This window comes from Oryzias melastigma, linkage group LG15, assembly GCF_002922805.2.
Source record: "Oryzias melastigma strain HK-1 linkage group LG15, ASM292280v2, whole genome shotgun sequence".
NCBI classification, from domain to species: Eukaryota; Metazoa; Chordata; class Actinopteri; order Beloniformes; family Adrianichthyidae; genus Oryzias; species Oryzias melastigma.
In genome coordinates, this window is record NC_050526.1 from 8252570 (window position 1) to 8269136 (window position 16567).

Consider the following 16567-nt stretch of genomic DNA (forward strand, 5'->3'; position numbering starts at 1 on the left):
CCCACTGAGGGAGAAAATAAAGGAACATTATTTTTATGGTTGAAAATCTTCGTTTCTGGAAACTTTTAAATTTTTAATCTTCCTCGACTGGAAGTAGTCAGACTGTGATCAGTTCTAGCTTTACGGAAGTCATTCGGGGCCAAATTTAAAAAAGGGTCCGGGCGGTTTGTCCGAACCTACCCGAACCCAAACCTTTACGCGGCACCGACGCGGGTCGGGTCCCCAAATCCTGCTGATCGCCCGGTTCTCGGCTCGTTCCGTGCACCGCAAACGCTGATATTTCACGACTTTGGAGCCCCGTTTTGGGGAGAAGTCCAGAAAAACAGACAAACTACGAACTGTATGTCCAAAATAAATGTATATCCTGATAGTAACGGGTGTATTTCTCGCTAGAAATATTGTCAAAATAAAGATTAGTCCACAAAATATTTTATTCTGAGTGATTTTCCACCGAAAAAGAGTGAATATCCCACCGTGTTTTTGCTAGCGACAGGCAGAAACTCAAAAGTCACGTGATCAGTCACGTGATCCGGCGCACCTCCGTAGAAATGAATGAGAGAATGAGACGTAGCAATCCCACAATTTAGACCCCCTTTTTTGTGAAACTGCTACGTTTATCCCTGTGGACAAACGTGGGTACTGAACGTTTTTGGATGAGACTGGGTTGCCCACCATGACACAACAATGGGCTCTCGGACTAAAGGGGTGGAACTCTACTCTGTGCAAATTTTTGCAGGCTCAGGGGTTTTAGTGTTAAATAAGAATGAATATATTATAGATAAATAAACACATTTTAGATGACTCAAACATGAGAATAAACACCTCCAGGCTTCAATTTCTTTTATTGACTGGACACATGAGAGAAACCAGCGATGGGCGGGGCAACATGTAAAATAACAAGGACAAATAAGCTCTGATGGGCCTTGAGACATGGAGTTGTCCATCTGACCTTTTGTCATTTCCTTTACATGGAATGGTATTTATTTTCCTCCAAACAAATGTTTTCTCATGACCTAATTCCCAGTTTTTTCTGGATACTGGTCCATCTCGGATGCAATCAACACTTTATGTCAGAGTGTTGAAAAGGTTCTGCTTCTGTTTCTGGGAAGTTCAGGTTGAAAGTGTCTGAAATCTTTCTCGTTAGTGAATTTACCAACTGTTTTCAGTGGCCTGTTTCTGACTGTTTGTTCTCCTCCAATAGGAATTTATCTGGGAACATCTTTTCAACTCTGACAGCAGGACTCTTCACGTCCCTCGTGTCTCTGAAAGTGCTGTAAGGAAAACACATCCATATATTTAAGATTAAACAGAGATTGTGAACAATAAGCTTTACTGATGTCAGCATGGATTTCAGTTATTTAGCTTCTCTAAAAGGCAAATATGGCCGCATGTCACCAGTGACTCTTCAGAATTATTATTGCCTTAGACTTCTGTTCTTAAAATGACACAAATCGCTGTTGTTACTCCTGTCAAGGACCTGCTGTGAGAGAAACAGTGAGCAGAGGAACATTAGCGCCACATTTTGGATGTTTTTTCTTTGTCTTTCCTGTTGCAGACACTTCAGCACTGAGACTCTGTTCTGTGACTGTCACATGAAGTGGCTGCTGATTTGGGCTCAAAGCAACTCTGTGAGAATCGGTAACGACACAGTCTGCGTTTTCCCCACACACCTTCACGGGTTGGTGTTCCACATTCTACAGGGACAGCAGCTCACCTGTGGTAAGGGCCAGAACACTCCACCATCTTTTCACTTGGTTTCCTGGGGCAAAGTAAACAAATTAGTTTTTACATTTTAATCCCTAGACGAGTTATGGATAAGATATCTCCTGGAATGTATCATCCACTCTAAAACTAGATGTTAAAATCGTATTTATAAAATATTTGTTGGAATTGTCAATTTTCTTCTAATGGCAGTGTTTAACATTCATGTTGCTGGAATCCTACAAAAAAGAATGGAGCTATCCGTACCTATCTTTTACTCCTCTCTTTGTTCCATTTCATTTCTGGGCTGCAGGCCTCTGGGGAATCCTGTTGTGTTGGTGAAAACAATCTTCCTTCTTTTTCTCATGTCTGGATCATGCCATATCTCACTGTGTGTGCTGATGAGGTGGAGGCACGATAAACAAAGATGCGCTGTGCTCATGGTGTGACACGGGTTGCACACACATTTAATTAGGAGGGATGTCTTGTCCTTCCCCTGAATTGTGCCTTTTTGCATTTGTGGAGAGCCTCATCCAATCTCCCAGCCACAGACATTCTGGAGTTATTCCTTGTAATCCTTACTGGATGTGTTTTCATTTGCACAAAACAATCCAAAGCAATTACAGGGTGATTCTGCACAGTCCATGGACAATGAGCGGAAAGTGGAATCCAGTGAAGGGACAAAGAGCTCTCCTTCTAGACCCTACAGCTTCCGTTATAGGATTACTGTGATAACATTTTGGGCTCCCTGCATTTGGCATATTAGCCTCAATATACCACTTTACAGCACAAGTCCACCATGTGGCTGTTCTCAGAGTGGTGTTCTGACAGCCACATTATTGGCTGTTCTTACATGACTGCATGATTTTAAAAGAAAGGAGTGTTCATTGCTGACATTGTTAACCCTTTAAGACCTGAGCTCCAGTGTTTATGTTGTTTGATGTTGCCAGGGAGGACCCAAACACAGGAGACCAGGCTGCTTGGTGGCAGAAATTAAAATGTTTCATTTACTGAAACATGACCAAAAAAAAAAAAAAACATGGAGAACCAAAACAGTGGCAGAACAAAACAGAGTAGATAAACTGACAAAGAAACAACTGAAAACTAGACACGTAAATAGAGTGAGGGTAATTAACTGAAATGAAGACAGTTGTGGATCTTGACAAACCTAAAACTGACGTGACTGAGGGACAAAACCCATAACATAACCAAAAAAAAAAAAAAAATCCACAGTACCCCTCCCCGAAAGGGCACATCCCAGATGCCCCAAAATACCACACCTGGCAGGAGGGGTCATGAAGGAACAGAAAAAAAAATAAATAAATAACAAGTCCAGAACACAGTTTTGGTTCCTGCAGCCTAACAGATATGAAGGGCGACTCAGCCAACCCCTCTGCGGGAACAGACATGAAGAGGAGCAGTCCTGACGACTCCTCTGGAACATGTAACATGGCCAAGGGGGATGAACAGCAACCATCTTCAGGGACAGGGAACTTGAAGTGTGGTCCCGGTGACCCTCCTCAGGAATAGAAGCTTGAAGGATGGCCCCGACGAACCCGCTCATGAATGGGTGAGCGGAATGGGTGGACATGGCATGCCGTGGAATCTCCTGCTGGGTCCACGGTGGTCAGGTCATTCTGTCAGGGACTGCTGTTGGAGGACCCAAACTCAGGAGACCAGGCTTGGTGGCAGAAACCTAAAATATTTAATTAACTGAAACATTACAAAGCCATGGCGAACAAAACAGAGTAGATAACCTGATAAGGAAGAAGTGCAAACCAGCCGCTTTTCTCCTCCAGAATCCGTAGACTGACACTGATCGTGTTAACATTTGAAAGGTTACAGTATGTTAAAGATTTAGTGCTTAAGCGTCACCATCGACACCTCAGGGGTTAAAGGGTGAAGTTTTCTACCCAAATATATTTATTAATTGAAACTCACATTTCACATAAAATCCAAAGTCTTCTTTGTGACTTGAGTGCTTTTACTTCATTCCTAGCAGTATCAGTTTGATGGGTAACAGATGTTTGTGGAAAACTGTCCAGCAGTGACCTCTGTCCTCCCCATTATACAGGAGGCGCGGAGCATGTGCCACTTCCCGGCTGAATCAGGTGCTTCCTGTGTTGAAGTTCGATGCATCTGTTTTGCTCACGAGCAGCCGCCTGCTGTTCCTTTAACAGGGCCGCAGGAGATCAACAGCCCAGACATGAAATGAAAGAGCTAACATGATGTTTAGAGACTGTCTTTGATATCTGTGTGTTTTTTATAGAATGATGACACAGTAGTGCAATGGAACTTTATAGGTATCATGTCATTATGATGGAATTTCACATTCAGGTCTGCCTTTTAGTCTGTGCTGTGCCTTCATGGACTTAATTTATCAAAAGCATTATCTAATTCACCTGACATGACATGTGAGGCTTTGAAGTTCAGTTATGCTCCTCTGCTGTTATGAAAGGGGCTACGAGTGAGTAACAGAGAGGTTCTGGAATAATAATCTGACAATATATATAGTATTTCTAAAAAAACTTTAAGACATTGTGAACCCTTGTGGAATCACAATAGCATGCATGGTCTCAGCATTGCAGCTTGACATCTTTTAATCTTCATTTAGGATATTTTCTGATCTTTCCAGTGACTCTTCTTGGGGAAAAATAGGTATCAATGACTTTGGTGACATCTTCTGTTTTCTGTTAAAACTTAAAGTTATTGTTCTTATATTATTTGAAGATCAGCAGCACATGAATAGATTCCTCCCAGATCAAATACTGTTATATAACCAAGGTTTCACAGGACACACCCAAAGCAGGCTCTCCCAGCTGAAGTGAAGAGGTAGAGGGACCACATCTGAGCAGGATAGGTTGAACTGTCCTCAGTGGCGTGTTGAAGCCACCACCAAACTGGATCCAAGGTGGTCGGATCCTCCTGTCCACAAATGTTGGTTTGTGAAGAACCTAATCGCAGAAGATCAACTTTACACAAAGTTAAAACATATAAAATGAATGGAGATATTACAAATAAACAACTGGTCTAAACCAACTCTTCACGGAATGGATGCTTGACCTTCTTAGTTGCACCATCATGTTCTGGTCATAGTTGCAACACAGACTAACTGATGGATTATATAAACTAAAAAAAAAAAGTAAAATACTACGCATTTGAATTCAAAGTATTAACTTGAGAGGAAAAAGCAGTAACAGAGAAGTAATGACAGCATCAACGCCGTCCGTCCGTCCGTCCGCCCGTCCATCCATCCGTCTGTCTGTCCATCCATCTTCTTCCACTCATCCGACACCAGGTAGCGGGGCAGCAGTCTAAACAAATAGGAGACACAATTTCGGTTAAAAAAACAGCAGATATGATCAGTAGGAATGTATGAAAATTTTAAAAAAGAAAACTGACAAGAAAAACATGAATTGAGTCAAAAAAAATCTAAAATTAGCAATCTTAAGTGCTAAATTGGTTCTAGTTTTGACATTCTGGCTGCTCATACATGAGTTCCTAGTACTGCAACTGGATTTGAGATTTTAGTGATACTGGGCGGATCAATCCAAAATATAATTAGTATTGATCTCAAGTTGGTATTGGTATCGGATCAATATCAACCAGAAGATATCAGTATTTCCACTCTTGTTTGAAACGTTTCTGTATTAGCAAAAATGACCCAGCTGAGTCGCTGCCTCAGCACTCTCTCCAGTCCTGTCAGATCTCAGCAGCAGCAGAGAAAGAGTATGCTTTGTTCAGCCTACTTCACAATATTTAAAAGCTGAGTTGTTTTGACAAATTATATTGTTCTATTTAAAAGCTAAGAAGATTCAAATTATTTATATTTCTACCAGTTGTTTTTTATGGTTAAACATTTTTATTTATTTTCGTATCATAGTTACTTCACTTTTTAATTAATTTCAAGAAGTTTTTATTTTAATAAACTTTTTTCCATTTAATTGAAAATATTGTCCTAATTCTGTTTTTATTTTTATCAAGTAATTTAAAAAAGGGAAACTTACAAACAAAACATTCACAACAATTAAAAACAATAGAAATTTTGAGATTCATATGAGATTCACCTCATTTATGAAAAATATTGATATTGATATCGAAATTGGTATTGATATTGACTAATATCAGAGCAATATCCAAATCCTCAGTATCGCCAAGCTAAGATTTTAGCCTTTTGAACCCATTACTGTCTCATCTCACCATACGAGACGACAATCTTGTGGACACTTAATTATTTCAGTTTAAGCCTGCTGACCGTTCATTACCATGAAAAGGCACCCACCAAGGCAGGATTTATTTATTTCCTTAAAGTAGCCCTACCATGAAAATTCTACTTTTTGAGGTTTTAGATGCATTTTACTGTTAATTCCCCTCCATAAAGAACCTCAAAGCGGTATTTTGATCCATTTATGCATTTAAGAATAATCCTCAAAAAACCTGCACTGTCTGCAGCAGCCCCTCCCATATCCACAAAAACGAGCGGTTAGAAACGTGCTGACATCAGCACGGTGCCAACCGTTCCCTTTAGGAAGAGTCTACTCTGACAGCTCCGCCCCCTGACTAACACTAACACTCAATTTCTCCACAGAGCCAGTGATGATCAGGAAAAAAACTTTAGATGCAGAATACTGTATATTCAATTCAATTCAATTCAATTTTATTTCTATAGCCCAAAATCACAAAGGAAATTTACCCCATTTACCTTCATGCAGGTAACTTTACAGATGCAGAAAATTACTCATAAAATATGAACAATAGTTAATAACTAGTAGATTAAATAAAACTGGTTGTCCCTGCCCTTAGACCCTCCCTCCCGGTAAGGAAAAACTCCTAAAAAAAACCTGAGTCAGGAAAAAAGAAGAAACCTTAGGGATTCCCACATGAAGGAGAGATCCTATCCCAGGACGGACAGGAGATACCAGAACAGTTAAAGAAAGATTAGCTTCTACAACTATGTATCTAAAAGAGTTCATTCAGATAAAGCTGAGGGAAGAGTGATGATGAAGTCCATAGTCAAGATGAAGCAGAAGTGCAGTCCACGACCAGGAGCAGGAGGACAGACGACCCAGCAGGAATCACTCTCACTCAGACATGCAGGATGGTGTCGGGGGCGTGGTCCACGGCCAAGAGTGGGAGCGTGGGCGATCCACCGGGGATCTGAAATCTCTCCCGCTCCCCAGAGGAGAGTGGGAAAGAAGAACAACATGTGAATGGAACTGCACCAACAAAAGCATGGAGAACTAAATACAATAAATAATAAAGAATAGAAGAGAGGAGAAGTAGATGAGAATAGAGAACAGAACCCCAGAGCTGATCTGAATAATAACCATGATAGAAAATCTAAATTTATATTTAAACGCATCAATATTCATTTATTAATCTAGCCTCACAAGGACCACAGGAGAGGGAATATTCTCTGATTACTAGCTAGCCTGGCAGAACGCCTGTCCAAAGAGGAATGTTTTAAGGCTAGTTTTGAAGGTAGAAACTGTGCTGGCCTCTCTGACATGAGCTGGGAGCTTATTCCATAGAACAGGGGCTTGATGGCTGAAGGTTCTACCTCCAACTGTACTTTTAGAAATTCTAGGAACTACAAGCAGTCCAGCATTTTGTGAACGAAGTGTTCTGACTGGTTGGTAAGGAACTATGAGATCTCTAATATAGGATGAAGCCACACCATTCAGAGCCTTATATGTTAACAGAAGGATTTTGAACTTGATCCTGGATTCAACTGGTAGCCAGTAGAGAGAAGCTAACACAGGAGTGATGTGTTCTCTTCTACTAGTTCCTGCTAACAATCGTGCTGCTGCATTCTGGACAAGCTGAAAACTTTTTAAAGAACTTTTCGGGCATGCTATTAGTAAAGAGTTACAGTAATCCAGTCTAGACGTAACAAATGCATGGATGAGTTTTTCAGCGTCACTTTTAGATAACATATTTCTGATCCTAGCTATATTGCGTAGGTGAAAAAACATCTTCCAGTCGCGTCCTGTCTTCAATAAATTCCAGCTCAAACAGGTGTTAGTTACTTTAGGCGCAGCGCTCCTTTAAGACACCCCCCCACCCCAGCCCCAACCCCCGGTCCAGCACAGGAGCCGCGTGTTTGTGTTGTGAACCAGTGCAGAGATGGTCAGGGCTACTAAAGGCAAATATATCGTATGTGCATCCATCTTTGAAGAAGTTTAAAATATTTTCATGACATAAATACAGACACAGGGGTTTATCTGGGATGACGTCATGAAGTGGACTGCAGCAGCAGTACAGCCACAGGCAGCGGCAGGCGGAGCTTCAGGAATCGAGTCTTTTACTTCAGGGTAGTGAAAAACTTACGAAATATAACTAATATTTCATAAATAATGTGCATCTTAGTAGTCCAAATGTAATATATGATCATAGATATAGATAAAGTTCACTTTGAAAGGCTTAAGAAAATCATGGTAGAGCTCCTTTAAGGAAATGAATATTTGAAATTTGTAATTTCCTCATTTCCTTCCCCAGACTTCTTCTAACAGCTATGTGGCTAACTGTCCTTTTTAAGGTAAATGTTGCAAGTTTTGGATATTTTGTTCCTGGCCATCATTAACATTTCAGTATTTTTGTTGATCTTGATGAGACCTGTGGCAGCACAAGACTTTAATTCTGACATTTGCTGTTGCCCATAAGCAGCCATCACCATAACCTTCAGCAGTGTATTTGTGAGGCTCCTTTTTTCAGGGATCCATCAGAACAAACAGCATATTTGAGTAAGGCCCACGCTGGGGCTGTATGCTAAAAATGGGTTGAACTTGCTACCTTAAAAAAACAAAACTAACAAAATATTACTTCAAATCACTGGTGGGTATTTCTAACAGGACATTTGCTTTAATCACATTTGCTCTGAACAGCTTCTCAATTCTCCATCCATCTCTAAGAGAATCAGATCTGCTAATCTGCTGTCCAAATTTCTGCTTTTGTGCATCAATACAGATACATAAAAGTATAGGACTTCATTCTTCTGTCCACAGGTCGTCTGCATTGCTGCAGAGGGACTTGTGGACTTTATGTCCGATAGATTTGTAATCCTGTTAGTGTGGAAGCGGGAAGCTACCGTTTAGGATTCACAGAGGATTTAGAGATGGCTCCAGGCTCCAAAGTGTTATCATTTGCTGTTTGTCTTGCTCAGCAACATGTGTGAACAGTAGGGGGGGGTGTGACCTTGAAAGTATGTTCCAGATTATTCCCGTTTGTTGTCGGGGTTTCTCATGTATGCCTGATGTGAGTCCGGTCCTGAGGCTGCATCTGCTGATGTTAACACCTTTACCAAGGGAGTTTAGATTCATGCAGGGGGCGTTATATCCTTATACTTAACTCTGACAAGGCTTTTTCTGACAATGACATCCTCTGCATCACCACCTCTGAAAAGAGAAACCATAGGTTTGAAAGCTAACTCCTTTGTTTAATCCTGTCGGTCTTGCAGATAGTCCCTTGGAATTACCCCTCTTCCAGCTGATCCCTTCCCAAAAGCAGCTTGTTTTCCGTGGAGACCGGCTCCCTCTGCAGTGCACTGCCTCCTATCTGGATCCATCAGTGGAGCTGCAATGGCGTCACAACGGCCACACCGTGACCACGCAGGAGAACTGGGGTGTCTACGTGGAGGAGACCCTACTTCATGACTGCTGCTTGGTAACCAGGTACACACACAGCTGGGGGGTGATTATGTACTGACTATCCTGTTGCATCGGCACATGTCAAGGCTCTAAACAAAGTCGGGAAACACGTTCAAACCTTTCTGCTGCACAGAGGTCATGTTTCACCCTAAATTAAAGCTGTGCAGAAGCCACAGCGCTGTCCAGCCCTCTACTCTGAGTTTAGCTGTTCACGCAGGAGTCAGTGACACACAGAACAGTGCACACGCACACCCAGGCATCCTTCCGGTCAACCTCTCCGTCATACATACCAGCTGTGATTTGGCTTTTGTTACTGCTGCCCTTGATGAGGATCTGAAAAGACAGAACAGGATTGGCTTGGCCAGACTCCAGGACCAAAGAGAAATCTGCAGCTCCACCCTGAGAATGGCCATCCAGCCCCACCCACCCCCCCAACCTCGGCTAAGCTGGTCTCAGAAAGACCAGATGCTGGCTCATAATTGGGGTTGGGCACTGATTGGGTTTTATTCAGTTCCGCTGCCAAAGTGGTTCTTTTGTTTCAATTTCGGTTCTTAATTGGTGTTAATTGCGGTACTTCAGTAATGAAAAAGAATGCCTACATCTTCCCAAATCAACACATTTTCATTCCCGAATCGTCACATATTGGTACATGGTAAAGACTTTCGTGTCAAACATTGACATTTTGGGTGTGGCCGTTTTTTGACCTGCTGGCTGTTCCTTTTAAATCAGAGCTCCACAAACTCTGAGCCACAATCCAGTGGCCCGCCCCTCTTTCACTGCGTAGTGAATTTGCTGCTCGCCGCCTGTCAAACATGTGATCCTGAGCATGATGCCATGGCTGAGGGGCCGTGGGGTCTGAGGGGTTATCTGGGCTTCTGTCTCACTCCGGGGGTGTGTCTGGATGACAGCCGCTTCCACGGTGTCTCTGTTTCTCTGTGACTGAGTTTGAAGGCTGTCCCACATTAATTCGAGAGGGGGAAAAATAGGAGACCTTTTCTAATTGTTGTTTTGACAAAAATAAGAAAAACATCCCAGTTCAGGAGACCCGAGCAGGCTGCCCCCGCTCCCCGCTGCGGCTGGCTGTCTGCCGAATGTGTGGAACAAGCAAGCTCCGCTGAAGTCTGGGTTCTGGTTTTTGACAGAGGATTTGTTATGAGGGTGTGGGGACTGGGAAACAACCCCAGTTGTTTCTGAGGTGGATTTCAACATGTTGAAGTGTCTGCATGGGCGCTGGTGTGTGTTCATCACTGTGATTTAGTTTCAGTCAGGTCTGGTCAGAGCTTTCTAACAGAAATACTGATGGAGTTCTGGCAAATCTACGTTTTTCTGGATTTGTGTTGTTTACTTTACATCTCAGTTTCATATTTGGTTATTCCATCCTATTTAAATTCCAAACATTAATCAGTCTATAAATTATATAGTATTCATTTACCTTTGGGTCATTAAACAAAATGATCTCTATACTGCTGTGACATTAATAAGTCAGTTAGAGGTTTTCTTATTTAGGGCAAGGCTAAATGGAATGAACGTGAAACCCCAAACTGCTGTCCTGGAAATTTGAATTTTGCAAGATGAACACTGAAAATGACAAAATAAACAAGTGCTGTCAATCTATTAAAAAAAAAAAATCAGATTAATCACACTGGACTGCACGGTGGAGCAGTGGTTTGCGCTCTTGCCTCACAGCGAGAAGGCCCCGGTTCGACTCCCGGCTGGGACCTTTCTGTGTGGAGTTTGCATGTTCTTCCCGTGCATGCGTGGGTTTTCACCGGGGACTCCGGCTTCCTCCCACCGTCCAAAAACATGCTTCATAGGTTCATTGGTGACTCTAAATTGCCCCTAGGTGTGAATGTGAGAGTGAATGGGTGTGTGATTGAGGCCCTGTGACAGACTGGCGACCTGTCCAGGGTGAACCCCGCCTTCGCCCTTCAGTAGCCGGGATAGGCTCTGGCACCCCCGCGACCCCGAAAGGGACGAAGCGGACAAGAAAATGAATGAATGAATTAATAAATTAATCACACTTTTGAATTGTGATTAATCTCAATTGATCATTTTGTTTAACTTGATAAATTTTGTACGACAACATGCAGCTTTTGAACAAAAATAGACCCAAGAGAAAATGTTTCCTTTATTTTTATTGTCTCAATTGTTAACATTTATAAAGTGTAAACTTAGATGTTGCAAAAGTGCCATTTATGTGCACAAGAACACATCAACAGTAAGATATGTAAAGACTTGAATGTCTGCAAGATTATTTCAAGAAAACAAAGATTCTTAACCCACTTCATCTAAACAATTTGTTTGTTCTTCTTAAATGAATATAACAGCGCTCTTGTGTAACATTGATAAACTCACTCATTTAACCTACTCGTCCATTGGCCAGTTATTTAGGCTACCCTGCATTTTTTCTTGAAGCCTCCAGTTTTCAGTGATGTTTATTGGCCTACAGTCAGTGGTTGCTTAACTTCTTTGTTGTGGATTTAATTATGTAAGTTACACACATCTGTCATATACGGGTGATGCTGTCCTACAGTGTCCTAACACCACACTCTAGTGTGTGTGCTTGCTCCTTTCTTACCGCATGCAAATGCTGCACGGACGGGGTCTGCACACAAACTTCACTACAGGCTGCGAACAAAAAATGGGCAACAAGGACACAAGAAACAGTTTTTTTTTTTGTTTCTAACTTGTCCTGTCCAACAACTGAGCAAACTGCTAAGAGCTGAGAGCTTCTTGTGTAAGACAGATTTTACTGTAAAGACTTGAATATCTGCATTTTATTGAAAGGTGAAAGAGATAAGTTTTGAGAAAAAAAGAAGATGGTAACAGAGGGGGGGTAAAATCATTGAACAATCGGGTATAAATAGTGATCTGGAAAGGGGGTGCTGTCTACAGACACTCAGTAGTTACAAACATACCTGTTGACTAAAACAATCTTCACATATAAACTAGTCAAAATGTACAAAACACAACTGCAGTTCACACACACAGTCCTGCATGTAAACCCGCACATGTAAAGTCTTTCATTCTGTCACGAATACTATTACTGTAAAGGTGAGCTGACACCTGTGCTCAGGTGAGTGTTTATGTTTACGTAAGGTGAATGATGATGGAATGTTCTAAGAGGGAGAGCACCCGACCACCCCCACACCAAGACCCCCCGCCGAGGCAGCAGCAGAAGCCAGGACCCCCCAACACCAGCCATGGGGCTGTGGAGGGAATCCGCCTGCCGGGCAATCCCACCAAGCACCCAGACCAGGGCACCCTTCCCACGCCAGAGAGCAGGAAGGGACAGGAGCACAGAGAGTGTAGGTTCCAGCCCAGCCAGAAGAGCAGCCCACCCCCAGAGACAAGCAGCCCACCACCACCCAGGAGTACCGACCATCCCCCCTGCCCCACCCCCGGTACAAGCAGGGCCATCTAAGGGAGACCCGCCCCCATGCTCCAGACAACCGCTCGCCCCCACCACGAGAGGCCCAGTGGGGAGCGAGGCAGGGGCTGCCCACCCCTGCCCATGAGAGGGACCCCCCAAAAAAACGGGGGTCCCAGAGGATTGATGTAAACAGGGCCCGACCAGGCTCACCCACTGATGGAGTTTTTGGAGAGGACTAGTTCTCAAGAACAAGGTCCAGAACCTGCTCCACAGAGACCTGGACACCCCCAGGCTCCGATGTAATTTGATCCCCTGCTAGATCTTAAATCTCAGGGATCCCTCTCCCTTCGCAGAGAGGAGGCCACCAGGCCCAGGAGACCACAAGGCCGAGTGTCCCCGCTTCCCCCCGCCAGGGATGGGGTAGGGGACAGAAGGTCGAAGGTCCCACCTTCCTTGTGTGATGCATGCGTGTTTGCTTGTTAGAGTGTATATTTGTGGTGTTAGAGGTGTGTGTACTAAAGGGTGCAGTTAAAATTGGTGAGAAGGCCTTAACAGGGCATCTCCTGATTGCTCAGAGATGCCCCGTCACCCTCCCACCTTCAGCCCTACATGTCTATGGGGCTGTTAAAACTGAGGGGAGGGGCGAATCCATGCAGCGGCCACAGGAGGGGGGCACTGCCAAGTAGTCCATCCCCCGCGGTGCAATGCAAGACAACCACCCTCCCCATCACCCAAATGCATGTGCGTTGGGCCCAAGTTCCCCCAGCGCAGGGGCCCCACCACATCAAGAGCTGTATCCCCAGGCCCCGCAACCCCTATCTTACAAAAGAAGAGAGGAGCCAAGAAGGAGACAGTCCTAGGGGGAAATCCCGGCCCCCGCCCCAAGCACCTCCCCTGTGGGAGCACTGGTCAGGCACCAACGGGACTGAGGCAGCCCGACCTGCCGCGGCATTGCCTGAGTAGAGACCGCAACCCACCAAACCCCCTACGCCCCATATCTATTGGGACCCCCCATGGAAACACCCAAAACCCGGTGAGGGCTATAGGGATAAGCCATTAGTTTTTGCATCAGCTGCTGGAGTTTTTAACACTGTATCACTGAGAATGAACATCCGCTTACCATTAAAGGAACAAGACTAACTTTTATTTCCTTTAAATTATTTAACAAACAAAAATATATTATGTTAAAATCAATTAATACTGATAGTAACACTTAATACGACTATTAAGTGATGTAAATGAGACTTCATGTGTGTAAGAAGTTTATAAAATAGAACATTTTCAAACAAAAACTGAATAAATAAGAACTTCCTTCGATTAAAAAAAGCCTTCTTTGCTGCTCCGCATCAACATGGTTTTGTTGAGAAGACAATGCTGTTTAAATCTCTTCAATGTGCTGTAGTGATGTCACAGTCCAGGCCACCGTCTGTCACATCCTCCAACTACAAGCTCCACTGCCTTCATGGCAGCCTCTAATCAAAACGAATCCTCCAGAACTTTGGCTTCACTTTTCCAGCTCAGTCTCCCATTGAATCTCTTCACACTCTGTCTGATTATCCTCCCTCTTTCAATCACTCACTCCCTTACCACTTGTACATACAAATAATGCCATTTCCTCCCTCAGGTGGAACTTATCTGGGTCATGCCTTTTTGTGGCGCCTGTCTCCCTCCTGCAGAAAACCTGTTAAGAGCACACATCATTTTCAGAGCTGATGACTGTACAACAGAGCGGGGTCCAACAAAAACAATCTGCTGCGCACAACCTTTTACCCTGAGCTGTTTCTTAAATTGCAATGCTGAGAGATCTGTGTGGGGAATACTTGCACTTCTGCTTCATCGGACCAACCAACAGTTTTCAAAGAAAAATGAAAGATAAACAGTCTAAAAATGTGCCAATGCATTGACAAGTGCTGTCAATGCTTTTTCATTCACAGTGGAGCACATATTAGTCATTACTCTGCATGTTCATGGGGTTCACCTTGGGAAGCGTCCTCTGAGTCAGTCAGCCTCGGCCTCTACGGCCCATCAGAGGGGAAAGTCTGAACACATAGGATTTAGCTCGTGGCTTAAAGCCTCCATCTGGATTTGCCGCAGAGTTTTGCAAACGTGTGAGCAGAGGTGACAAAACCTCTGTGAGGTGACCTTTTTTAAGGTGAGGCCAAAATGTCACCATCTTTTCTCGCAGCTAAATTTGGCTTTTTCCTGGCAGGCAGACCTGGGTCAGGGATGAAATCACACAGATACGGTCTTTAGCCTGTTGAAGGAGGAAAGATTATTATGAAATATGGTCATTGTGATCCATTTTGCCATCAGATGTCTCTTTCGTTTAGTGACACACTGATAAGGTTCTCTGTTGATAGTGCTCACAGTGAGAAACAGGAAGGACTGAAAATCCTGCAAAATGAAATAACTGCCTGCTGAGTAATGGTGTTAGGCTAAACTATCATTAGCCATGCTACAGATAGAGGTGGGACCAGACAGTAATTCATGCATCATTGATCAAATATTTTCCAGCCTTGTAGCTATAGCTACTGCTTTGGATGTATCGTTCTTAATCCTCTTCATTTTTAATCAGGCTAATCTTGCACAAAATGAACATCCTCTGTTGGAAATATAGCTTCACCAAAGGCAAAGGAAGGAGGAAGACATCCCCCTCTTTACTTCTTTCTCCATGTTTTTGCCACTGGTCTTATATTCAAACTTTTCTTCTAAAATCCATGTCTTTGTTTTCCTGTTTGAACCTCTTTGCACTCCTGTCTTAAATCCATCTGTTTACAAGCCAAATTGGATTAAAACACACATGCTGTGGAGTTTTACCTCCAGGCTCAGCACTTAAACATTTGCCACTTTTAATCTCTGTAGAGAAATAAAAGTGTCAGTTACACTGAACTTTTACAATGATGAAGTGAGGCATAATTTATTAGCAGCACACATAATGAGCTGTGTCAAGTAATGGATAGAGTGGATTAAGACAAAAATCCTGTGATGGATGCTAGTACAGAAGAGTGCTCTGTTCATTATGTCAAACAGTGATTTATGCTACGGAGGGCAAACTTAACATGATGTGGCCTCAAAGTATGCAACTGTTCAGCTCAAAACGCACTCTGAGGTGTGCTATCAAATAACGGCATCAAGCTTGGACTCAAATGTCACTGCTGTGGAGCATTTGTTGGGTCGCAGAGACAGATTGGTGGTTTACAGTCTAATAGGCAGGATTATGCAAACTAATTGTTGAATATATGCACACAAGCATAAATGTTCCTAATTAGTCCTGTGGGAGCTGCTTCACAATGGTTCAGTGTTACTGTGGATGTAGGTCAGCGATCAGTGTGCAGCTCAAATGAGCAGATTTTTTTCTAAATGTGAGGATTTTTAACTTTTACTTTACTGATCTACAGTTTCAGTTAAGTGGAGATGGAGCAGGCAGTACTAGCAATGTAACTACTCAGAAAATAACTTCATTTGTGAAACATTTGCTAAGTCCCCAATAGTTTATAGCGAGGCGAGGCTGTGTCGACAGCTTACAGACAGATGGCAATGATGTAACTGTACCTTCAGCAGACTGTAAAATACATACAGTACATTTGATGGCTTTGTTGCATCATCTACAAACAGTGTTACTTATTCATCAAAGGGAAGCAATTCACTTTCCGTATGAGTGTCGTGTTTCCCTCAATGGGTGGGTCGGCTGTAGCCTAAAGTCATGCAAAAGTAACCACTTTAGCACAGATTTCCCCAAAGTTAGTCTATATGTTCCAGTCCAAAGAGAACTACTGATAATGAAGACAGCACGATAGAAAGAGAGCATGAACAGCATATATTTAGGATATGATGACTTCATTATGCA

General features: G+C 43.0%; 1 protein-coding gene across 1 annotated transcript in view; it reads left to right on the top strand.

Annotated features, from left to right (window-relative positions):
- Positions 1-16567, top strand: part of LOC112161972 (adhesion G protein-coupled receptor A3) — a 212821-nt gene that overhangs the window by 56069 nt on the left and 140185 nt on the right. Inside the window, exons 5-7 of the mRNA XM_024297552.2 lie at positions 1202-1273; positions 1556-1719; positions 9158-9371. Coding sequence (XP_024153320.1) covers positions 1202-1273; positions 1556-1719; positions 9158-9371 — 450 coding nt within the window. The remainder of the gene's footprint in view (positions 1-1201; positions 1274-1555; positions 1720-9157; positions 9372-16567) is intronic.